General features: G+C 39.9%; 1 protein-coding gene across 2 annotated transcripts; it reads left to right on the forward strand.

Annotated features, from left to right (window-relative positions):
- Positions 1-2,887: 2,887 nt before the first annotated feature.
- Positions 2,888-26,312, forward strand: INTS8 (integrator complex subunit 8). Of its 2 annotated transcripts, XM_069005160.1 has the most exons (27): positions 2,888-3,088; positions 4,343-4,517; positions 6,427-6,567; positions 6,993-7,064; positions 8,232-8,283; positions 8,508-8,690; positions 9,112-9,219; positions 9,874-10,029; positions 10,534-10,634; positions 10,979-11,120; positions 12,926-12,996; positions 13,135-13,310; positions 14,151-14,284; positions 14,885-14,995; positions 15,667-15,868; positions 16,423-16,544; positions 17,554-17,738; positions 19,145-19,178; positions 19,821-19,877; positions 19,957-20,018; positions 21,092-21,210; positions 23,707-23,810; positions 24,443-24,493; positions 25,109-25,182; positions 25,257-25,321; positions 25,414-25,457; positions 25,706-26,312. In XM_069005160.1, exons 1-27 carry the CDS (start codon positions 2,959-2,961, stop codon positions 25,820-25,822), a joined length of 2,988 nt encoding a protein of 995 aa, XP_068861261.1. In that variant the 5' UTR covers positions 2,888-2,958; the 3' UTR covers positions 25,823-26,312. The 2 variants fall into 2 exon arrangements, with proteins under 2 accessions (XP_068861261.1, XP_068861262.1); XM_069005161.1 differs by lacking the exon at positions 25,109-25,182.
- The last annotated feature ends 2 nt before the right edge of the window (positions 26,313-26,314 follow it).

Here is a 26,314-nt window from a genome sequence, read left to right on the forward strand (position 1 = left end):
GTTTTTTATTGAAGTCTTGACACTTGCTTTGATTATAAGTAATGTTTTAAAATTAGATCTTTCATCACTCTTCATCATTTTACTTGGCACAAAGAATGCAAATGTAAATTAGTTTTATAGCCAGAAGGAAGATTTTGATACCATTAGAACAAATAGTTTACATCAAAAATCGATTGAATAAAAATACCATGTGAACTGAATAAAACAATCTGCATTCATTTCAAAAATTATTTGTATCAATGATACTAAATTAGCAATATTTATTAGAAAGATTTGGAGAATGAGTCAGCATGAGCCACTCCTTCATGCCAAAGCCTCACATGGCTGGGCACTGATCATTCTTACAAAAGTAATAAAAAAAATAAATGGTGGATATATTAATATATAGCCACATCTTGCTTAATGTAAATTTTCCCTCCTTTCTAAAGATGTGTGTGTAGTGTGGTAAGAAACTACGACATTTCTTACACCAAGGAATACTACATATGTTGTTGCTTCAAATGAAAACTGCAGTGCCACAGAACTTCAGTAAGGTGACTCTTCCAAGTGTTGAATTCTTACAACATTTTCATGAAATGCATATACATTTTTATTGTTCTTTATTAAGTTGCCTCTTCTGAATTTGGTATCAAGTAAAGCTTAGCATAATTATTGGCAAACTGTCTCTTCCAAAAGAGACTAATTTGAACAATATGCTACAAATCATGCTAACAGGCTATGATGTCCCTGAGGATTATTTTGTAATTCATATTCTGAAAGTGAACATTTTACACATGGATGCATTAAAGAATAACTCAGGAAAGCTGAAGTAGTAGTTAATTTTTTCCCTCAAGTATCTGAACACAAAGTAACATGCACAACAGAAGATAAACTACATTGAATTCAGGACATGTAATGGACTTCTGTCCTCATGGAAGATGAGAAAGAAGAACTTTCCTCTATCTCCTTGGGTCACTTACAGCAAAATGCAGAATGATTATAGCTGAAAGCTGCACGACAGCCCCAAGAGTCACACCGTTTGCCTGAAAGCATTGTCCAAACACTGCTTGAACTGGTGCTGCGACCACTTCTGAGGGTAGCCCGTTCCACTGCCCAACCGCCCTCTGGGTGAAAAACTTTTCTAGTCCTGTAATATTATTGTATGTAATCATATATCTACATTGCAATCCTCCTGTGCAGCCTTTGTGAACTCTTCTCTTGGTAAAATATTAGAGAAATTCAGCCAAATTACTGAAATAGATAAAAGCTTCTGCTAGCCATCCTGCTGCTCTCCAGGCCATCTTCTCTCCAGGCGATTTATGTTCTAAGAACAGGGATACCTGAAAAGCTTCAGAACCAGATCCTGGCTAGTTGCAGTTGAGAGAGTGGCACAGTTGGACATGGACTATGCAAATACTGACACCTCAATAATACTGGAAGTTGTTACAGCCGAAAAAGTAGCTCTTCTGCCACTTCAAACCTGAGATGGACATGGAGTTGGTGGAGCAAGTCCAGAGGAGGGCCATGAAGTTGCTAAGAGGACAGGAGCATCCCCACTATTGAAGACAGGCTGAGAAAGTTGGAGCTGTTCGGCCTAGAGAAGAGAAGGTTGCGTGGAGACCTCATAGCAGCCTTTCCGTATCTGAAGGGAGCCTACAGGGATGCTGGAGAGGGATTCTTTGTCAGGAGCTGTAGTGATAGCACAAGGAGGAGGGGGTACAAATGGAAAGAGGGGAAAGTTAGGTTAAATATTAAGAAAAAATTCTTTACTGTGTGCAGAAAAACCATGCTATGAAAAGCCAATGTCCATAAAGGAGACAGAGGAGTCCTGCAACTTTATTCTAGTAAAGGGAGAGAGTCCACTAGGCCGTTGCCCCATGGGGTCTCTCTCAAGGTTTTGGAGGATGCAGCCTTCTTTTATCCTAAACTTCCAACTGCACATTGCCCTCTTACTTTACCCATTGGCTGAGGTACTAGGAAGGTACAGCCTTCCCAAACCATCTATCACATATTCCCCCCATAAACATATATCGTGATTTCCCCCCAAAGTTCAGAAGTTCAGACTGTCTGGGTTCTTCAGATCCACTAAAAGTTCAGACCATCTGGTCTCTGCAATAGACTTTGCACAGACCCATTTCTCCCCTAAAGTTCAGGAATTCAAACTGTCTGGTCAAAATGCCTGGGTTCTGTAATGAACCCATTTGGCTTGATGTTCCTAGAGTCCCATTTCGAAAACAGTAACACCTAAATTTCTCCTAAAGACTCTCACCCATCAAATCATTTATAAAGCCATTAGCACCCATCTTTCCTATCAGCTGTGAGGGTGGTGAAACACTGGAACAGGTTGTTCAGGGAGGTTGTGGATGTCCCAACCCTGGAAGTGTTGAAGGCCAGGCTGGACTGGGCTTTGAGCAACCTGGTCTAGTGGGAGGTGTCTGCCCATGGCAGGAGTGGTTGGGACTAATGATCCTTAAGGTCCATTCCAACCCCTATGATTCCATGATTCAAATCTGCCTCCATGGATCAAGGTCCTAATTTCTTTACCCTTTCATGAGGCCTTAGGGTGTGCATGGGCAGGAGCATGGAGGGTGAGCCATTTACCGGCCTGAGTCTCACAGGGGGATGCCCTGTGGGGACAGGACCGCGGCGGATGCACAGGCGGAGGGACGGCTGCGGGGCGTTGCAGGGGATACGCATCGAACTAGTGATTTCGGAAAGAAAAACGCCGATTTCGTAAGGGAGTCAGGCTGCTCTGCCGACAGGCCCGCCCAGGCCGTGCGGGCAGCGCCCAGCCTCGAACCCGCGGCACCGCCGCACGGCTGCACGCTGCCCCATCGGCGCCACGTTCCCCGCGCCGCGGCGGGCGGGGCCCTGCACGGGCCGCCTCCGAGGGGGCGGGGGCCGGCGGCCATCTTGTGCAGCCGTCGGTGCGCTGGGTGTTGTGGGGTTGTGTGCGGGGTTCGAAGCGGAGCGGTCGGCATGAGCGCGGAGGCGGCGGACCGGGAAGCTGCCACCTCTAGCCGACCATGCACGCCGCCGCAGACGTCGTGGTTCGAGTTCGTGCTGGAGGAGGCGCTGCTGGAGCAGCACCTGCAGAAGCCCTCTCCCGGTGCGTGCCCTGCTGGCCGCCGCCTCCCTGCGGCCTCGCGTTCGGCCGTCTCCGCTCCCCGGCCCCTCCTGGGGCAGGATCATTCGGGGGGCTGTGAGCCGTCGGTGCGGGGGGCTCCGCTGCGGTGCTGGGGAGTCGGGGGCAGAGGGAGCCGGGCACTGCCCGCGGTTATGCGGCGGCATTTACCGCCGGCAGTAGCGCGGTTTTTCTCATTTAACATTATCTTTCCTATGTAATAACTTCACTTCTCTGTCTTTCTTGTCTGGTAGATCGCTTTTTCTTTCGCATGTGTGAATGTTGTGTGCGGAAGTGTTGTAAGTTGTTTGTACGGTAGGAAGTGCTGCTTGTGAACATCACAGCTGGTTTTCTCCCGTTGGAGTCTTGTTAGTGTCAGGAGCTGAAGTCCTCCGAAATGTTCAGTGCTGAAATTGCTCTCTGGACCTGGAATAAATAGAAATCTCGTCTGACGTACTATAAGAAAGTGACCATATTTAAAAGTAGCTGATCTTTTGATAGTCATAAGTGGTAGTCATCTTTTTCGGTACCCAAATTCTGTGGGGAGGCGGAGGAAACAGGAAAACCTGGGCCAGTGTTGCCTCTACAAAAAGTACATATAAGTATAATCTAGCTTAGCTCTTATGCTTAGATCTACACTTAGATTCTATTTTGAAATTAATTAAGTAAATTGTTAATACTTGTTTTATGTTTCACAAAGTTCAGGGAGAGTGTAATAGCTATTCTTGGGCCTCTTTTTTCAGAAGAACTCAAAGGTATTGGCCATCTTATTTTAAGGGAGAGATTTGGGTGCTTTTTTTAATGTTGTTTTTTAACCAATCTGAAAGTATTTTCTAAATGTATTCAGAAGTACCAGAAACTGGTTGAAAATATACTTTACATGCAGAGGAGAATTACAAGTAGATATGTAGTTTATACAATAGTTCACTTGTGATTTTATTAGGCAGCATTTATTTTCAGCAGATGCAAGTATTATAATTAATACAAAATAGTGAAAATAAATAAAGGCGTGAGAGTGTGGTTACCATGGTCAAGTGAACTTTAAGGTTAAGTAAAGGTATGTTAATAGTCTAATTTGAGTCAGCATAATGCAGGACACCATTGGGGATTAGAACCTTACCAGGTAACAATATCAGCACTGTAAACACCAAGGATAAAAACCCCTGTTCATAGCTGGAAACCCCCCCCCTAATTTCTGGGCTTACACAGAATTTGAGGAGTGGCTGTGGTTTTTTGCAGATCCACCACCTGTGCAGCTGATTGTTCAGTTCTTGGAACAAGCTTCAAAACCATCAGTGAATGAACAGAACCAAGTCCAGCCACCACCTGATAACAAAAGAAACCGCATTTTAAAACTTCTTGCTCTCAAAGTTGCTGCTCATCTGAAGTGGGATTTGGATGTATTAGAAAAAAGGTATAGTCTGTACATCTTCATGCTGAACTTACTAAGTTGAAGTGGCTTGAGATACTTATTTTAAAAAACAGAAATCTGTCTAGCTCCCTTTTCTGACAGTATCTCCCTTACATTAAGAACTGTCTTGGGTATGACAATTGAAATCAAGTTTTCTTTCAGCTGTAGGTTAGGAAAGGGTTTTGATAAAGGCAGTGTATCTGAACAAATCAACGCTATTTAGAGATGAAATATAGCATGTCTTAGACATTGAGGTATGTACGTGAAAACTCTACTAAGATGAATTGGAGGTTATGTTTTCTTCAGTGACAAAATTAGCATGAGTTTCCTCATTCTGACGCACTTGAAATTGGAGGTCTTGCTCCAGTTCTGTTGATATGAAGAACTCCATTTGTCTGTGAACTAGGTCACTGAAATGACTGTGGTTGAAATAGACAAACCCCACCTTTGCATCTTTCCTTTTTAAATTTCGGCTGAAATATCGTCTGATGGGCTAGAACAGTTGGGAACTACTGCACATTAGGGAGCTGCACTTGACAGAATCACAGGATGGGCATGGTTGGAAGGGACCACAGTGGGTCACCTGATCCAACCTCCCTGCTCAAGCAGGGTCACCCCAGAGCACACGGCACAGGATTGTGTCCAGATGGTTCTTGTTTACATATGGTCTCCTGTTTACACTTAGCTAATGGCAGGAGTTCTTTATTAATTCACACAGGTCTCTTGCCTCTTTTACCCATAATTTAATGTAAGAACTTAGGTGGGCAATAATTGCCCTGGTTCTAACTTGCATGGAATTATAGAATCATTTAGGTTGGAAAGGAGCTTTAAGATCATTGAGGCCAACCATTAACCTGACACTGCCAAGTCCACCACTAAACCATGTCCCTAAGTGCTACATCTACAGGTAATTTAAGTACCTTCAGGGTATGGTGGTGACTCAACCACTTCCCTGGGTAGCCTGTTCCAGTGCCTGACCACCCATTTGGTGAAAAATTTTTCCTAAAATTCGATCTAAACCTCCCCTGACACAACTTGAGTCCAGTTCCTCACGTCCTGTCACTTGTTGCCTGGGAGAAGAGACTGACCACTCCCTTGCTACAGTCTCCTTTCGGGGAGTTGTAGAGTGATAAGGTCCCCTCTGAGCCTTCTTTTCTTCTGGCCAAGCACCTTCAGCTCCCTCCACCAGCCGCTCCTTATAGAGCACTCCTGATAAAACACAAGACCTAAAATTTGTTGAACAGAAATCCTGGATTTAACTGCTGAAAGTGTAGTTTCCCTGGTTGTTTTCAATACTGGTTTCAAAGAATGCAGATTTTTCACAAGATCAAAGGTGCTTTGGCAGTAGCTGATCTAATTTCAAATGATGTCTAAATTTGTAATAGTATTTTAGTTGTGTTAAGTTATACCACAAAAGCTTGGAGCAGTGCAGTCCAGCTTTCATGTCTTCTCATTTTATTAGAGAGTTCTGTCCCAGCTGATGTGTATTTTACTTAATCTGTGTTCATAGAGTTCCTAGTCTTCACTGTTCACTTTATGTGAGTGAAATGTCATTTGTGATGGAAGTGGGGTTGTTTACGTTTGGGGAGTGTGGTCTGGGGCTGCTTTGAAATAATTTCTTATTAGCTGAGTTGTGCTGTTACAGATGACTGGATTATTCTGGTAAGGTGCCTGTGTGGGCTGGTGCAGTGGTACAGAGGAGAAGTCCAACTGTCAGGGCAACCATCCACTTGGGCTTAATTTGTGCAGCTAGTACTGGTAACTGCTTTACATACCTGATCTGAAATGCTGGATAAACATCCGTGGGATGTTAAGTAATAATCCAGCACTGAACAGCAGTGTATATTGTTTAACATTCCATAAGTAGATTTACTCTATGAAGTATATGATTCTCTCTTTTATTTTTTAATAGCTTGTCTGTTCCTGTCTTGAACATGCTACTGAATGAACTTCTGTGTATCAGCAAAGTTCCCCCGGGAACTAAACATGTGGATGTAGACCTGTCCAGCTTACCCCCAACCACTGCAATGGCAATACTACTCTACAACAGATGGTAAACTACTCCTAGGCAATAATATAAAATAATTATAGAACAAAGTAGTGTTTTGTTCTATCTGTATAATCGTACATAGAAGGAGAAAGAATCCTGAAGTACTAACAATATTGTGATCTGTTGCTAGGTTATAGTGAAGGAGCTGAGTCTGAAAAGCTGCTCTAGAGCTGGTTTTCTTCCCTAAAAAAAAAGACAGTAAAGGTAGTGGTTTGAACTGTCACCTCATAAATACAAAAATCTTAATGTCTTTTGGCTTTTTATGGACATAGGAGCATTTCTTAACTACTAAATGTGCTCTTGAGTAAAGGATGTATTCTGATGCTATGTTTCTGAAATGGTAAACTGCTATTACCAAAGGCCTGTAATCTGCTTATTACACTTCTGAGGCTAATACCATTCTTTGCTTAATTTTTTCCCCTATGTAGGGCCATAAGGACCATCGTTCAAAGTAGTTTTCCTGTAAAGCAAGTGAAACCTGGTCCACCTCAGTTAAATGTGTAAGTTACAGATATAAGTCATTTGGATGTCGTGGCTCTTTTATAATCAGCAATGTAATTTCTAAGTGGATTGAATCATGTTAATAACATACAGTTGCTTAAAATGTCTACTTGTAACATGGAAAACTTGGATTTATTTCAAGTATATTCTTACTTTCTTGTCACACATGCTTGATACATATACTTGTCTGTTGTTCCACTCTGTCAGTGTTACAATCTTTGTGACTTCATCGTGGCATGAAAAATCATGGGAGGACGGGAGATGACAATTTGCCTTGGCAGAATGCTTATGCTCTAGTTTAGATGGAGTACATTTCTTGCATTCTTTTGCATCCCTAACTTACAGTAGCTTGGTTAATATGGTTGTTTTATTATACCAATTTGAAGCATTGTGTATGATAAGCTAAGAAATAATGAAGTATTTTCATTTGCTTCATTAGACAATAATTTGTAATTTAAAATCAAGTTTGCATTTTGCCTTCTAGAAGCTGTGAGGCTTTAGAAACAACTTGTCCTTGGAGTTGACTTTTATGTTACAGATTTCTCCAAAATTTGGAAGTATCTAAGTGGTACTTTTCATATGTTTTGTGTTAATTTTATAATTTAGCATTAGACCATACTTGCTTGAGAGAGTCTGTTAAATATGTTGATTAACTATACTCCTCTTCCTCCTCCTCATTTTACTATAAATCTTGTATTGTCCTATATGTATCAGAGTCTGGTCCTGAATAAAATGAAAATCTGTGTGGGGAAAATAATATAAAAATACTTTTAATTTTCTACATAAATGTGTGAACACGCTTCTGCCCCCGACGTGTTTGAGAGATTTAAATGTTGAAGCTTCAAGAGACTTGAGGCTGTGGAAGCTTTCTTCATGATTGTTTTGCTATTGAATTGCTATTAGCAGTCTGATCTTAAAAAAGGCAGTGATAAGTTTGCAACTTTTTGTTTTATTGAACCACATTCTCATACAAAACTATCTTTTCATTATACAGTTCTGTATTTCAGATATAGATAAGAGCAGTCAGTGGGCCTGCATAATGATGTTTAAAATGTAGTCAAGCAAAACTTAGTATGAATGACTTATTGTGATCTAGAACATGAAATGAAATAACATGCAGGTCTGCCTTATAACTGAACTCTTGACCTGTTGTGTCTAACTTGCAGTATGAACCAGATTCAGCAAGAAAAGGAACTAACTGAAAATATTTTGAAAGTGGTGAGACTCTTTTCCCTTCTTATTTTTGCTCAATTTTACATGTAAATATGAATTTCCTTATTGTACAAGAAATACAGAAGCCATTTCTACATGGCAATAGAACAGTTATGTAAGGACTTTTTTTAAAACTAACCTTTTACTGAACTGTTAAAATTCTAGCATTAACTTAAACCCACAGTTAAAACCAAGAGGTTAATTCTTGTAATGAATTTGAACTATTACAGTTGAAGGAGCAGGCTGCTGATTCCATCCTGGTCCTAGAAGGAGCACTTAAATTAAACAAAGATCTTTATGTCCATACTATAAGAACTCTGGATTTATTGGCCATGGAACCTGGTATGGTGAATGGAGAAACAGAGAGTTCCACAGCTGGACTGAAAATCAGTGCAGAGGAGATACAGTGCCAGGTAGCTCACATTTTGTACTAAAGCTTTCAATTAAATCTGTTTCTTTAGACAAAGTATTAAGTAATAATTTTGAGGTAAATTGCAGTATTTTTCTATTAATGTTCCCTGTGTTGTTTTGGTTTTTTTGGTAATGCAATGAGATAGTACTGGCTTCATTTTTACATTAATAGAACTTTTTTTATCACTGTAAATATTGTTGCTTCCCACCAACCTCTCACTTTTGCTCCCTCAATCCCCCAGAATAACCCATTATATGACAAGGACAGCTTATTGCATTGTTTTCAATGATTATGGGAAAATCATTCTTTAATTTTGTAATACTTGTGCAGAATTACTCAGACTGAGATTGCAGTTAAGGAGGAAGCAATTGAAGTATGTGGGGAAAGGTGTACTGTGTGTTTGATATCAGTGCTGTTTGCAGGTTTGCTATGATTTGGGTGCAATCTATTTCCAACAAGGATCTACAAATGCAGCTGTTCATGAAAAGGCTAAAGAAAAGTTTTTCAGAACAAAGGAGTTGATTGCAAAGGTAACAAGTGTTCTTTTAGCATGTGTATTCAACTTTTCTGTAAAAAAACCTTTGTCTAAATTATTGCTTCCTTCTTTAGCAGTTTAATTACTCTTAATGGTGCGCAGAGTTTTTAAAGAAACTTCCTGAAGTTTTGACAGTAATTTTTTTTTTCACATTGTGCCTGGTTTGAAATTATATTAAGTGGTTGCAGTATATTGCAGCTTTGTTCTACATTTTGTAATGAATATTCTTTTACACAAATTGTATTGATGCAAAAAATGCAGAAATAACATCTCCAGTGCTAATACTGACTCAAATGAACACTACATCCTGTGTCCATGGTGATGATGTGTTTTTGAGGAAGGTAACCATAGAGCACTTCCTATTTTATTTTAATCTAACTTTCCCTTGGAAATCAGATTGCCTATGATCTAACCTTTTTAAAAAGTACATTTTAATTTATAAGTAACGTATGCTTCCTTTTATATTTTGCTTCATATTCATATTTCCAAAACTGCGGAACTCCAATTTTTATTTAAATGAAGTGTGTACATGCACATTCGTTTGTTCTTTTGCTGTTACTTGGGGAAATTGTAAGTCTCTGTTTCTGAATTAAACATATGTATCGTAATACTTTGGCTACTAAAATCTGAATTAACTCTTACTTTTCAGAATGGCTCATCATCACTTCATTTTACCATAGATGAAGAACGGTTAGCTGGGTATTGTCAAGCTTGTGAGGTTCTTACCTCATCTTCTGATGATGCATCTCAACAGGCAACTCCGTATAGTCAAATCCACAGCTGTATGAAATCTGGCAAATATCAGGTAGGATGCCTAAATAAACCCACATATATTTGAGGGGGTTTTTAATCTTTCCTTGTGGATGATTCCATTTGAACGGGTATGGATTTTAAGAAATTTCAAATGGCAGTTTAACCATTAACATACTGTTTTAAATCCTATGTGTTTAGGAATATAACATATTTTAATCTAATATGTACCAGATTAGCTTGTATTCTGTACAATGGTAAATAATTCCTGCCAGCTAAGATACAGGATTTTCAGGTAGACTCTAATTCTTTGAGTTTCAGGGAATATTGCTACTTAGATGTTGCAAGTTTATTTTGGGTTTTTTTTGTTGTTGTTCTTTGATTTTTATGATGATAGCTTTCTTTCTTACTTGATTCTTTTTTGGTTGTTCAGTGAATTTTAGTATTAAATAGGGATGCAAGCTGCTTCTCTGTTTGATCATTTTTACCAGATAAAATAATTTTCTGTCTGTTTATTTTGCATTATGCATTGACTATTCCAACTGTGTTTTTGTTACAGGACTTAGTGAAGATATTCCTTGAAGATAACCTAACCCTCAGTTTACCTGAACAGTTCAGACAATCAGTGCTGAGAGAACTCTTCCAAAAAGCTCAGCAAGGGTGAGACATTAAATAATGATCAATTTTCAGTGATAATGAGGAGCAATTTTCATTAGTTATGGTTTTTGTGGAAAATATGTAAAATCTTTTAACAACAAACTGCTTACATCCAAGGAACTTCAGCCTTCATTTCTGGTAGCAATAGTCTAAACTAAATTTTACATCACACCAGAGCTCTTCGGTTGGATCTCACTGTGGCCGTATATGGAAAAAATGTAATGAACATTAACAGTTAATTTTATCACTTTACTGATTTTTTTTTTAGAATTGTTTTTCTGACTGCTGTGATACCACTGTTTGTTTGTCAGAGCTATCCTGTGATCTTCAGTTTTGTGTTCATGCAGGAATGATGCTCTGGATGAGGTCTGTTTCAAAGTCTGCGTGTGCAACACAGTCTGCGATGTATTACAAGGTCGAATAATTGATATTCAGTTTTGTCAACTGTTCCTGAAACCCAGCAAAGAGAAAATAGACTTCCTTCTTGAGGTAAAACATTCATCTAAAATTAGAAGTGAAAATGGTATTTAGTGAGAGATTTCTTTCCCCATATAACTATTATTGTTGCAAGTAATGCTCAGATTTCTGAAGCAGAGAAAGGTAACTTCTCAAACATTATTCAACTTGTTTGCAGTTAGTACAATTACACTCAGTGATCAGTTCTGCATCTGTGTTCATAGCTCTGTTTCCTTCTGTTGGGGAGGATCCAGTGGTGAGCTGTTGCTTCAGCTTGTATTTGAAATTGCTGCTATTTCTGATACCATTAAATTATATGGAGACATTGCTGAATATTTGTTTTCATGGAACAAAGAATCAAATTCTCCAAGACAGAGAGAATGAGTAGAAAAAGTACCTGTGGAAGAGGACCACTTTTCCCTTAAAGCTTTGTTGTAGAAGTTAGCATGTGAAGTGATCCTGAGTTACTGTTATGTGTGAGACCTACACTGTTACCCTTATTGAAGCTTTTTAGGAAACTGTTACTGCTCAAACTAAATCCTTTTATTGCTTTGCTGTTATTTTAATGTTTTTTATTAATTTGAGCCTGGTTCTTTTGTTTGTCTCTTCAAGCATGTGGCAAAAATTAACTGAGTACTCTCTACTGCAGAGCAAGTAAAACTTAATCAGCTCTTCATATTGGGACCAAAACATTATTAAAAAAAATTCTTGCAAGCTGGAAATTAAATTCAACTATCTAGTTATTTTGCAACTGCTGGTTTTAAAAAAACCCCAAATCCAAGTGAATCTTGTCATTTTGCACTTAGAAATATTTCATTTTTAAACTCATGTGCTAAGTGATCTTGTGAGGCTGACTGATAGTGTGGTACTCAGTGTCAGTGCATCTCTATACCAGAGGAATAGGGAAGAGGAATGTGAATTATGTCTGAGGGAAGATCACAGTTGTCTGAAACATCCTATCTTGTGTACAGGTTGAAGGAAACTGATCCATGTGTGATAGCGACAGCTTTTATCAGGTTTCCTTCAGAGACAGTCACATTTCACACAGCTGTACTGAGATTTCTTTATCAAGCTTTGTCAGTCAAATCTCATCTTTCTTTTTTGGCTTACAAGCAACCCTTGAGAGCTGGTCTCATCTCTACAATCAGAGTAAGAGAGTCATGACAGGGTTACACAGAGCAAAACAGACATACTGGTTTGATTCTAGATGAATTAGGCTAACCACCCAGCAAAGCTGCACTTGGTTCCCACCCAACAGCACTTGACCAAATTCAAAAATTACACTACAAAGCAAAAACTACAGACAGGCTGAAAGAGTTGGGGTTGTTCCACCTGGAGAAACAAAGGCTCCAAGGGGATCTTGGAGCACCTTCAGGTACCTGAAGGGGACTACAAGAAAGCTGGGGAGGGATTTTTGCAGGGGCATTGAGGGACAGTACAAGGGTAATAGGTTCAAACTGAAAGTGGCAGGTTTAGATTAAATACTAGGAAGAAATTCTTTACTGTGAGGGTGGTGAGGCACTTGAACAGGTTGCTCAGAGAAGCTGTGGATGCCCCATCCCTGGAAGTGTTCAAGGCCAGGCTGCATGGGGCTTTGAGCAATCTGGTCTAGTGAAAGGTGTCCCTGCCCTTGGCAGGGTGGTTGGAACTGGATGATCTTTAAGGTGTCTTCCAACCGAAACCATTCCATGATTCTGTAACTTTGTTGCCTCACTTGAGATAGAGATTTACTGTCTGTTACTACTTGTGAGACAAAAAGCTGGTCAGTAACACTGGCTGTAACTAAAAACTATAAATTACAAGGGGGCTGCTTAGTTCTTCTCTGCTTTCTTTTCCAGGTTTGTTCAGGGTCAATAAACTTGGAAAATGCTTCTGAAGAATTGAAGAGAAAAATGGCAGCATTTCTCAAGTGTGTACCCATATTAAGATAACATGAATTTGCACTTTGTAAGCGATGTAATACAGCACAATAAATATTTCAAGAACTTGTAAGTGGAAAAATAAGCACCTTCTTCCTGCTTATGTACTAACATTTTTATTTGTTTAGAAACTTGTGTTTGGGCATGGAAGATCTTCAGTTTGTCTTCATGATTTCATCTCATGAGCTTTTCATAAAACTGCTGAAAGATGATGAACGGAAACTGCTCATTGAGCAAATGCGGAAGAGATCTCCTCGAATCAACCTGTGCACAAAACCTGTGACTTCTTTTTATGATATCCCAGGTAATTTTCAGAATATTTTCATTAACTTATAAGCAGACAGTGCCCTGTTTCTGTGATGAACACCTTGAGGTTGCTAAGTGCAGGTTTGTTCTCATAAAGGTTGAGAGTACTTTCTGTTGTTGCATGTCATACTTGTTCAAGAAGGTTACTTGTTTGTATCTCAAGTGAGTATAAAAGATAAGCTCAAATGAGTGTGTCCTAGGTGACCAAGTGAGAGAGTATGGTGTTGGTTTGAACCAAATGTGGCTGTGGCAGCTGTTCCCAGAAATGGAACCCTGCCTCTGGACTTACATACATTAATGATGATGTGACTGTGCAGTAAGCTGGACCAGGAGTGCCATCTGAATGAAGTTTTAAACCTACCGAAGTGAAACAGATCTTTTCAACCAGTTAATTTCCCCAGTACAGGTGACTGGCTGTGCAGCTGCACAAGTCAAAGCTAATGAGAGGTGCCAGATGTTGGCCGGAGCTGGAAAGACCTTACCTTTTCAGCTCTAATGAAGTCTTGCCATAGCTTAAACCAGTTAAGAAAATGCATATTTTTACTAAAGCAGTACAGGAACACACTTTTAATGCAGATCTTGAAGCTATTGCTTTACTATAGCAAGAGTGCTCTGAGCTGCTGGAGTGAGGAAGGGGGGAGTTGCAAGCAGCCCTTTAGGTCAGGGTGCTAGGAACGTAGCACAGGGTGTTCATGGAAGGGCACAAAAGGATGGCTAGACCTATGGAAGCATGATGTATCTGCTGCTCTTACTATGTTCTGATTAAAATGTTAAATACTAAAGAATTGTAAGTATCTACATGGAGAAGAAATGTGCTGGAGACCTGCTTTTCTTCTAGCTTCAGCAAGTGTCAATATTGGCCAGCTTGAACATCAGCTCATACTGTCAGTGGATCCCTGGAGGATTCGCCAGATCTTAATTGAGTTGCATGGTATGACCTCAGAACGCCAGTTCTGGACAATTTCTAATAAGGTAACTTAGTTCATGTGGTCACAAGAGATAGTAATTCAGGGACTGGTTAGGTATCATACTGCACTGAACAATAAACATTTTCTAATAGATCCTCAGGGTGACTTACCTTTTCCCCCTCTGCGTAGTGGTGTTTTAATAAGAATGGTGATACATATCTAAACTCACATTCTATGTGAAGAGTATTACAAAACTTATAACCTTTGTTTTAAGGAATTACTGGCAGTATCACAGGCTTTCCTTATAAGAAAATATGTTCTCATAGCTTTTGCTTTTAGTGTTCTGACTAGATAGCAATATTGTTTTAGCTTAAATTTCTGGAATTAGAAGGTGGGAGCAGGAGAGACGAAGATCTTTTTGTATAAGTAAAGATTTCTTGTCTTTGATTCCTCCCCTTAATTATTGCATATTCAGAGTGTGAACAAAGGCTAGTTGGGTGTTTTTATTGTACTTGTAAATGAGCCATACATTACTTGTGATTGGATGTAAAGACAAGAGTTGGCAGTCATTTTCAGTATTTGGGGTTTGTTTAGGGTGTTTTAAGCAGTGATGTGAATTCTAAAACTTGTTTCTGTGCAAATGTCCTATGCGTTTCTCTCCCAGTGGGAAGTACCAAATGTTTACGGCAATGTTATTTTAGGAATCAAAGACAGTCTGACTAGGGATTTGGTCTACATCCTGATGGCAAAGGGATTACACTGCTGTGCCATTAAGGTGAGCAAACCATCTGAGCTTACTGGTTGGTTTGGACAATTGAATCTTAAGAAAATGGAAAATTTGGATGGCCCCTTTTGAGAAAAACCAACGGAAGAACTGGGAGGTGAGGGAGGTGTTGTAACAAGCTCCATGTGTTGTATAATGGTTCAGTATTTCTGTCTCTCAAGAGTTCCATCAGCAGAGCAAAGATAATGGCTTTCCAGTGAATTGGGCCTGGAGATAATTTCAGTCATATAAAGTTTTGGTTATATGTTCTAAATCATCTGGCATCTAAATCTAGTGGTGATTTGATTTACTAATATGAAATACTTTTCTTTTGGATGAGTGTTTTACATAAGGAATTTATTGGAATGCTGTTCTGTTTTCCTTGTAATTGACAAGTTTGCTAAGTTGCAGCTAAAACAAAATTGTACCAAACATACTAGTAGCTGGTTCTAGCATGTTTTTCCTTAAACTCTTTGTTTTGTTTTCAAAAAATATGGAACTCTTAAGCTTAATAGCAAGTCCAAAGGACTCATAAGTAGACACTGTGAGATGCTTGAGCAATGCTGGTGCTAATGGATGCCGAGGCTGGTTCAGCCAGGATAGAGCGGAATGGCACTTCAGGTTGTAGTATTTTCCCTTATAAATTCTTTAGGAATCATTAATGCATATAATTTTTACTACAGGATTTTGTCCACGCAAAACAGCTTTTTGCTGCTTGCTTGGAGCTTGTGACAGAGTTTTCTCCAAAGCTCCGTCAGGTCATGCTGAATGAAATGCTACTTTTGGACATTTACACTCATGAAGCTGGAGCTGGTGTTTCTGGAGAACGTCCTCCTTCTGATCTTATAAGCAGAGTCCGAGGATATTTAGAAATGAGAGTACCTGGTAAGTACATTGCTGTCTTTCCTAGGATGCAGTAAAGCACAAACCGTGAGAGAAGAGGGGGGAAAAAACACAGCAAAATAAAATAACTTTGTATTGCAGATTTACCACTTAGGTGTGTAAGTAGAAAAACAGCAGTGACTTTTACACTGACCGGTTTTAGTAAGTCTTTAAAAGTTTCATTTGTTTTTAGAAGCTGGAAATGAGCATGATGCCTACTTGTTGCTAAACATTGACAGTTTCTGTTCAGTGTCACTTAAAGGACTTGAACAGGATAAACATGCACTTCTACCTGAAAAGTTTTGCTGGTTGCTAAAAGCTTTTTCCTGGTTTCGCAGTGAGGGAGTAACTTAGTACTGTTGTAATTAGAGGAAACTCTTGTTGCTCCTAATTTCCAAAGGTGAGGTCTCTTGTATGGCTAAGCATCATATTTTTCTGTGATAGCTGTGAAAAAAAACCAGCTGATTAGAGGGAATGGGATTTGCTTATTTTCATACAGCACTCTTTTCTCAAAAAAAAAAAAAAGGAAGTTAAACAAATAATCCCTTTTCTTTTAGATATTCCTCTTCGACAAGTTATAGCTGAAGAATGCGTTGCCTTCCTGTTAAACTGGTGTGAGAATGAGTATTTGACCATGCAGGTTCCATTACCTCTGGTTCAAACTAATCCTTATGTGAAGGTAAGGAGTGCTCAGTCTCAAAGCTTTCTCAGAGTGTAATTGACTTTTTTCTGTTGCAGTCTTTTGTACTTTTCAAAGCAAGTACCTTTTGCTCAAGAGTGTGGGGCTTTGTGGCTGTAATGAATTAAGTATGGGGTAGAACATAGTAGGGCTAAGCAACAAGCATGTTTAGCAGTTCACAAAAAACATGGAAGCTGTGCTGCAGGAATACATGAAATAAGCTGCATCTTGGCCCTTGTTGGCTGCCAGCTAAGGTGGTTCCATCAGGTGTGTGTGGTTATGAGCCATGACTGAAACCCTGTAGCACTTCCCTAAAGAGCTCTCCTCTCAGCTGGAACTCAGCCTAGATTTATGTAGGAGGTATGAGAAGTGTGCAGATCTCTGATTTCATGTCTGGCTATTTTTCTGTTCCAAAGGCACTGTAATGGTTCCATTCTCTAACTTAGTTAGCACTAGTGTTGAATTTTTGGAGACATTCAAGCATTTTCTTCTTTGAAACTTTGTTTTCAGAATTGTTTCATAGCAATGTTTCTGCTTCACAGTTAGGCCGTGGAGCAGAAGGCAGGTATTACAGGACAGGTTCATTTTTACCCTGCTCTGCTTACCTATGATACTTTCTAATTTCCCTTTTGAGGTTCAGCTTTTTTGTATAACATTGTGCCAGTTTCAGTTAAGATTAAGTACTGTATGGAAGTTAAGTGAGTTCTAAAGGGCCAGTCTTTGTAAATCTGTCTTTTATGGAGTCTAGGTTTTATGCAGTATGTAAGTTTGTTTTCTGGAGCTTGTAATAATGAAACACACACCAAGGAAGCTAATAAATGGAAAAATGCTCTGTTTAATTCCTATTTTCCAGCTTCTTCATCAGTGTTCTCTGCTGCAAAATTTAGTTAGATTGCTTTGTAGTTTGTAATTCAAAATCACTTGCTTAGCCATTTTAAATGCCAGTAGTTCCTTTGCTGTAGGTGATATGCAGAGAAGCCTTAGTTACTGTATTTTTTCCATTGCATAGCTGGGCCAGTTGCTGGCTGCTACATGCAAGGAACTTCCAGGTCCCAAAGAAAGCAGACGCACAGCTAAAGATCTCTGGGAGGTTGTTGTACAAATCTGCAGTGTATCCAACCAGCACAAACGTGGGAATGATGGAAGAGTGAGTTTGATAAAACACAGGGAGTCTACACTGGGTATTATGTACAGGTATGTTTTCTAAAATTATTTTTGAAAATGGTTTGAATGGGTTTTTTGATCCCAGGTTTCTTCAAAAATTGTCTGGATTCCACTATCAGAGTGGTGGCAGCAGCTAAAGATCTGAATAAAAATCCTGTCCACTGTGGGAGTTCGGTGTTAGCAGGGATGTGTTGGCTTCCCTTTTCAGAGGCAGAAAAGGTGTGGGAGGCAGCTCACCATGCAGAAACTGAAGCGTGTATGCCTGGGCTCCCATTATAACCAGTGCAGATCTTCCAGTAAAGTCAATGGCATCTAGAGGGCAGTTTAGCTAATGGGCTGGAGGTGTCTGCTTCGCATCAAATAGAATTATTCTGTATCAGTTATATACTTCTATAGTTGTATCAAGCACGTAACTCACAGCATGAGTACCTGTACTTAGCTTTGTTTCTGAGTCTAAAGCTAAATGTTACTCAGTTTTGAAATTCTAGTTCAGCTAAGCTCTGCAAACAGAAAGGAAATGAAGTTACTCTGGTCAAGTATTTTCTCTGTCAGTCACCTGACTACTGGCAGCTTCAGCCTCAACTGACTGATTCAGGACTCTCTGACTTATCCAGTGTTCTTGGCCTGTTTTGAAGTCTTAGCCTAAATATAAGTTGTCTAATATGGTACAGTTTGGCATGTGTGACTATATTGAACAGCTTTCCACGTTAAACCCTTGGGAAAGGTGCCTCTGTCACACTCTTGCCTGTGTCTTTGCCTTCCTTGAGCTAAACAGGTTAACGTGTGCTAAAGGCCAGCTGCGTTTGCTTACGCTGTTGTGGGCAGGCGTAAGAGGGTACGGACGTGCTGTAGCTTCCAGTTGTGTACTCTGGCAAGGAAAAGGAGTACAGGTGTACTCCAGGTTACTGAACCTTTCCTGACCCCTCTGGTTCAAACAGTAAAGGGCAGTGACCCTGTTGTTACTACCAAAAAGAAGCAGTGAAACCTTTTCCAAAGGCTGTCCTTGTCTGGATTGTCTTATGGTGACAATTTCTGATGTTCATGACAAGGAAATGGAAGTACATTATAAATGATCACTGCAACCTCTCTTCAGTAAGTCTCTAGGTCATTGTTGCAAACCTAGCTTGGGGAGTTGCAGTACAGTTCAACTGGTTTCCCTTTTAGAGTCAGTGGTTGACTTCTGTGATTTTCATGCCTTTTATAGTTTGATGAAAACATACCTCTTAGTAACCTGTTTTTAGTGTAAAATTTGCTTGTAATTGTATTTCAAGTGAATGGGCTGCTTGAGCATTTTCATTTACATGCCCTGCATTTGTGAATGTTTGTAAAAGGGGTATTTTGGCAGGTGAAGAATTTGCTCTACTGACTCTTGTTTTAAATGTGCATATATTCGTTGTGGATGATTACTTACTTAGGTATCTGTGTCCCTAATTTAGGAGTGAACTGTTGTCCTTCATCAAAAAACTTCGGGTAAGTCACAGTGGTGTTGTGCTTCCTTTTGGTGTAGTATTTTTTCTGGACTTTTTATGTTAAACTCCAGAAAATCTAACAGTTATATGGGTGTTTATGGCTGAAAAACATCTGAATTTGCTATACCTGGCATACAGCAGTGTGGAATAGCTTGTAAAAAAATTACACTGAATTCTGATGGAGATCTGTTTACAGTGGGAGTGTATTTTATTGCAGCTGTCACGAAGCAAAGCATTCCTTTTGGAGGGAGAAAGAAGCTGCTACATGCATCATACTAAGCAGCAGAAGTAAGAAGGAGGGAAATTGTTTATAGCTTCTGGGTTTGTAAATGCATAGAAAGTTGTAATATACCTAGCTTAAGTTTAAGGTTAGGTAGTAATCACAGAAACAACATAAAGATGTGTAAAACCAAAGTAAAGTTTATATCCAAGGAGCTATTTGGGAAAATCTGAAGTAATTAAAAACCTTCTACAGCAACATTCTTGCAGTATCCTTGTGTTGCAGGTCTCTTAACAAAATGTTGTCCTATTTCAATAGGAAATTATAATGATGGCAGAACTTTTTACATGGTTTTAAAGCTTAGGGAAGAAAGTGGAGTTTTGTTAGTTCATGGGAATACTTTTTTTTTTCCCCCTCTTACAGGAACCATTGGTTCTAACCACAATATTGTCCCTGTTTGTCAAACTTCATAATGTTCGGGTTAGTATACATCATCAAAGTATTGGTTTTCTTGAAATGTTTCTTGTTGTGATTTCTCATACCATCTTTCTTCTCTTAGGAAGACATTGTGAATGATATTGCAGCAGAGCACATTTCTATCTGGCCCTCATCCATCCCCAAGTAAGATGATGATGAAAAACACTACTTTCAAAATACATGTGTGATAGGTTTGGTCCCAGTTACTGTGTGTTAGTGTGATTTCTCCATGTAAAGGCATCACTGCCCCCATTCTGTCTCTGGGAAAGCTGGCATGGAGAGTTTTGCTCCTAATTTGATGGTCCTGATGGAGACATGGAAAAGAAGAAATAGGAGAAGAAAAAACTGGGTTTTTTTAGCTGTGTTCTCTGTTGAGCTGTATGTAACTATGTGAACTATGTAATGCTTTATTATGAAATCACTAATATTTTTTGGGGTGTGTTTGAATAATAGCCAAAATTGGAAGTGGCAAATGGTATGTCCTGATTTATTCTGGCTGGGTTGAACTCTATTTCTCCACTGAAATTTAGAGGCTCTGTGGGGTGGGATCTCAAAATCTGGTTTAGATTCCATGAATGCATTGGAAGAGATGACTCTTGTGAAAGTGTGTAATGTGTAGTGGGGTTAATCTGTCTGTGGTTGGTCTGATTAAACCAGTCTCATTACTGGCGTAGGCTTCAATGTATATTATAAGGTCAATCAGAAGAAAGTTGTTTTCATTATTACCAGAATTTAGTAGTAGGGTGAGAAAAATCCATGTTTTTGAAAATTAAAATTCCACAGACACTTTGGGAAAGGCTGCCCAAACTGTGCCACACCATTCCCAGCCTTCCCTTCCAAGCTAGTTCCACAATTTTCCAGGGATTGCTGTCTGGCCATTCACGCAGATGCTGGGATAAATTTATAGTGATTTCAGATATTCTCTTCAAATTTCTTGAAGCTGAGAATGTACATTCCTGCACAGAACCTTTTTGTGGTGTCAGCCACTTGTAGAGTTCTGGCTCTTTGTTCAAGCCTGTGAAGGATGTTTTTGTTCTGTCAGATTTACTGTACTGTGACAACAGTAGTCTTAGTCAACACGAAATCTTTTCTGGAGTTACTTACGCTTCACACATAATGCAAGGTGCTTTGGACTTAAACTAGATGGAAAATCAAATTAGTGGTTAAAAAACCAAAGCAATAACTTAGGAATTATTTTTCTTTCTTTTTTCCTTTAGTCTTCAATCAGTGGACTTTGAAGCTGTAGCTATTACAGTAAAAGAGCTGGTCAGCTATGCCTTGACTATCAATGCAAACAACCACTTCTGGTTAATTATTCAGGCAGATATTTATTTTGGTAAGTGAAACCAATGTCTGTTTTTAACATGTGTGTAGAGGTACCTTGCTGCTCTGAGATTTGTTTGACATAACCCTCCTTGTAGTTCCTTTTATGAAAAGAAGTTTAAGTGATATATGAGGTTAAAATCTTCAGATGCAGTGGTGTAGATTTGTCTGGGAGGTTGTCTAAGCCCACAGATAGACTGAGCTTTGGATAGAAGCCATACAGACTTGCATTTAGGGTAAGGGAAACTTCAGGAGTTACCCATAACTTCACTTTTCTAGTCTACTTGGTCCTTGAGTGGTGTAATTGTGTGAACCCATGACACTTGAGTATTTTTTAAGTGAATGGAAAGTTGTGAATAGTGGTTGCTTTTAAATGTGGAGATCAGCTTCACTGGAGCACAAGATGAGCAGAATGGAGAGGATCTGTATTTTGTATAGGGAAGTATCTAGGGTTTCTAAATGAGGAAGCATGAACTCCTGATTTGGTATTGGTTATGATGGGAAGCTCTTTCCTGTCATTCTTTTCTCACCTGCCACTTCCCACAGTACTTGTCTTTGCTCCTCAGCTGGGAGCAACCAGCAGAACTGGGACAACACAGGGTTTCAGATTCTGGGCACCATGACACACACCCAGATCACACCAAGGCAGTGGTTGCCTGGGGAAATCTTGTCCAGCCTATGTGATCCTTTGCTTTGCTAAATTATTGCCCAATCTAGAGTCAGTTCCTGGGGCTTGCTTTATAGTTTGAGTAGAGGCAGAGGGGTAGGCAGAAAAGTAAACTGAAATACAGCCAGACAGGTATGGTACTGCCAGGTGTGTGTGCTGGAGAAGGGTATGGCCACAGCCACACTCAAAGCTAGCTGGACATTTATTTCACTTAAATTGTCTGTTGAGACCACTTCAGTGAAATTTAGCTTTCGGGCCAGATTGTTCTTTTCTGGCCATAAAATGGTATGTTCTGTGTCTCTGGCATCTACTTGCTGGTGGTTTGGGCTATCACAGAGGTAAAGTCCATATTTCCAATATTTTTTTGGACTGGAAGGATATCTGTGGTGTGCAGTAAGATGTAGTGCAGAAATGTGAGTCTGTTGCTTCTAAAGGAGACATATTTGTCTAGAAGACACTTTATAACACTTGGGGTGATGACACTAAACTGTGCCATAAATCAAATCTCTCCTGATGGGAGAAAATTTTCTAAAAGTCCTTGCAAGGAGTTTCAAAGATAAACCAAGACTTTTCCTTGAGTTTCAATGCTGCCAGTATTAAGTCTTATCAGAGGAACAGAGCCACTAGCATGACCCAGGTACAGCATAGAGCACAGAAAACAGGAGAGAAGTCTCTAATTATCAAGGTTTACACAGCCTTTCAAAGATAATTTAACCAATGGTTACTAAAAAAGTACATTAATGTACTTAACCATTTAACCAATGGTTACTAAAAAAGTACATTATTTTCACTTTCCTACCAATTATTCAGTAACACGGGCAGGAACTGCGGCATTCTCTATCCAATCGTTCCAAACTACTTTTACTGCAGAATATGGAGTAGTAGAAGAAGGAGAAGAAGGTTTAGAGAACTACAACAATCCTCCATTTTGATATTTTTTACTCTTATCTATTTCCTACAAAGAGAAGCCCAAAACCTCTAAATTTTTCACCCTGTGACAATCTTACGTAGTCTATCACCTAATTCACACCACTGTATTTTCTAGTTCTTGTCTGATCATTGGTAATTTTTTCCAAGGTTGGAGGTTAAAACAGTGTTGTTCAGTGGGGTAAGAACCCTTAAAAACAGGCAGAGAAATATTCTCAGCACTCTGGATTCCTACAGGGTGAGAGGAGGGGTCTTAATCCCGTGTTCATTGCTGTCACACTACATGGGGGAGAGTGACTCAGGGTTATAAACCTGTTTTTCAGTGTTTATTGCCTGTACAAAGTGCAGCAGCATCCCAGAAGGAGGACATTGACATAAGGCACCTCAAAGCTGGTACTTAATTAACAGTGGTTGGAGCAGTGGCAGTGGTCTGTATTTCGGCAGCCATGTGGGCAAGCAGGCTTCTCCTGCTGCAGAGCCCCTGGATGGAGGCTGCTGCTTTCCCCACAGCTCAGGAAGGGCTTTCTGGGAGTAGAAGTAGTGCTGAACCACGAGAGTGCTGTTCCTCTCACTCACACCAGCTAAACTCCTTCACTACCCCATGTGTGCTAAGCTCACTGAAGACAAACTTCTTTTCCACTCTAAGGTTGATAGATTAAATATCAACTACCTGAAAAAATAAAAAGTAATTCCTGAAAGGCAGAACTTTGCCTGTGATGGTAGTTTTCCTGATGGTGTAGTTTTTCCATCCACCACTATGTGTCCATGCTTTTTAAACAGGACCCACAAGTTACTTTTGCAGTAGAGTTCAACTATGAGATACGGATCTGAATAATTTTATAAGCAATTGATCTGAGTATTAAATAACTGCTGTATCTACTTTTGAGATCTTATTTTGCTTTTTTCCCGTGGCAGCAACTAATCAGTATTCAGCAGCCCTTCACTATTACCTACAGGCAGGAGCTGTCTGCTCAGACTTCTTCAATAAGATGGTGCCACCAGATGTGTACACAGACCAGGTGAGCTAAAGGGGCATGTACAAAAATCTCTCCTTGGATTCACTCAACATCCTGATTCTATGTAGAGACAAAACTGTCCAGCACACACATTCCTGTGCATGTGAGGTGTTATATCTTGATGCATTTAGGAATGCACATCCTCATTGGCCCTTTTTCTTTTTTGGCTTGTTACTTGAAAGCCGTAGAAAATCTGAAACTTCTCCTTTGCTGAATCACAGGCTTTTGTGTTAGTTCATAGAACCTGCAGAGCTGTGTGATGGGACACCAGTGGAGTAGAGAACAAACAGAAAAGCTCAGAGCACAATCAGTGTGTGCTGTGACCATCCCCTGGCTCGCCCCTGCAGAGCCACACCATGCAGGGCAGGGCTGGGGGCCAGACCGGCTCAGGACAGCGCAGCAGCCCTGCCTCACCAGCAGTGCTGGAGTGCTCAGCTGGGCTCCAGCTGCTGGAAATCTCCAAAGTGATGAAGGCTCAGTTCAGCAGCAGATGTGCTAAAGCCTTGGAGTTTTTAGGGGGTAGAAGAATGTAGATAGCTATTTAGCTGGTCCCTTGAATTAAAAAAGAAAAATTGCAGTTTGTGTTCCAAAACAAGCATTTCAGAACATGTGTTTTGCTTCTAATCTTTCTGTAGGTGATAAAAAGAATGATCAAGTGTTGCTCTTTACTCAATTGTCACACCCAGGTAAGAGGTGAAACATGGCATTAACTAAAACATTTGTTTATAAATATTTATATAGGGAATAACAGCTTTCCTTGGAAATGCAGTCTGCAGTAGGGTAGCTTTTGTTGCCTTTGCTTCTAGGACAGTCACAGGACTAAAACTAATGAGTAAATAAACATATACTTGGGAATGTAAGAAGTAGTAGTCTAGGGGTGTTTTGTCCTACTTTTCTCTGATAATATAGATTTTATTTTTTTTAGAGAGACAATATCTGTGGGGTGGTGTTAGGAACCTGGCCTTGTTTTTTGTGATAACTGCAGGTGCTATTGCTGTTCCATGGGATCAGTCATTCTCCAAGAAGTAACAAAGCTTTTATTGGACTCTTCTTTAAAAGCTCATAAGTGTATCTGGAAGCCAAGTCAGTCCCTTCTGATCTGAGTAAATCCCTTTTTCTTTTAGCTATTGCTGCTGTTGATATGTCAGAATGATCTGTGTTCAGGTGCTCAGAACTTGCTTGCCCTGGAAGCAAGGTCTACAGTAGGTCTAGAAAAGGAGTGGAATGAGCAAGGCATTGTGGGGAAGGTTGGTTTGTGGGGAATTCAGGCTGTCAGAATCACTGCAGGTCTTTCCTTACAGGTAGCTATTTTGTGCCAGTTCCTCAGAGAAGTAGACTATAAAACTGCTTTTAAGGCACTGCAGGAACAGAACAGGTAAATGTTACAACAAAGTTCATAGATGCTTAAACAGTGTATGTGACTGTCAGTTAACCTGCCGTGTCTTGCAGTCACGATGCCATGGATTCTTACTACGAATACATCTGGGATGTCACCATCTTAGAGTATTTGACATGTATCCTTTTGCTGGAGTACCACACGTACTGGATGTTGACAGCTGGGAAAAGTCTGTTACCTACCTAGTGACTTTTCTTGACTCGTTCTCAGATCTCCACCACAAACGAGGCGAGACAGACAAGCGGCAGATAGCAGTAAGTTAACCCAGGCTGCTTGGGGGTGGTGGGATTTCTTTAGAGTCTTTCCCTCCCTGCCACCACCTCTGAAAAGGTGCTGCAATTCCAGTCTAATTTTGTCACGCAATTCTTTTAGAATGTGGGTGCTCATGTAAAGTTGTGGTGGTTGGGCATGTTACCCGCCATGGAACTAGTGCTGAAACTGCCTCGAAATGAAACAGCTTTACTGGAAGACCTCATGCTGGTTGTGTCTCTTTTGTTTCAAGATAAAAGCCATTGGCCAGACAGAGCTGAACGCCAGCAATCCCGAGGAAGTCCTCCAGCTTGCTGCACAGAGAAGGAAAAAGAAGTTTCTTCAAGCAATGGCAAAACTTTACTTTTAGGCTAGTGCTGGAAGACTATTACAAAATGTGTGCAAGTGAAAAAAAATCTTTCAAGACTTTATTATTTTTTAAAATTCACTTAAATTTTTGTACAACATTTACAGTCTAGTATCTTTCTTCTTAAGAAATAGATGAAATCTTATAATAAACCCCTTATTTTTACAAACTGTACAGAAGGCTGGAAGCAACTGCAGCTAGTTCCACAATGGCTTGTTTGAAGAAGACATGAATTCAAGTTTGCCAAGTTGGTGTGAGTGTAATGCAGATGTGGGTGGCACTTGATGCTCTGGTGCAGCTTCGTGGGCTGCTCAGTGTCATGTAACACTTGTCCCTGGCTGTGGGGCACAGATAGGAGCATCGTGAAAGACGGAGGACTGATACCCTTCTTTCCCAGTACTGCCCTTCATCACGGAAGTGACTCAGAGGTAGTGAATATTCCAAGGAAAACACAGTAGTTAATGCTGTTTATAATAAACACTGATAACGTACAGC

Source organism: Aphelocoma coerulescens, chromosome 2, assembly GCF_041296385.1.
Source record: "Aphelocoma coerulescens isolate FSJ_1873_10779 chromosome 2, UR_Acoe_1.0, whole genome shotgun sequence".
NCBI lineage: Eukaryota > Metazoa > Chordata > Aves > Passeriformes > Corvidae > Aphelocoma > Aphelocoma coerulescens.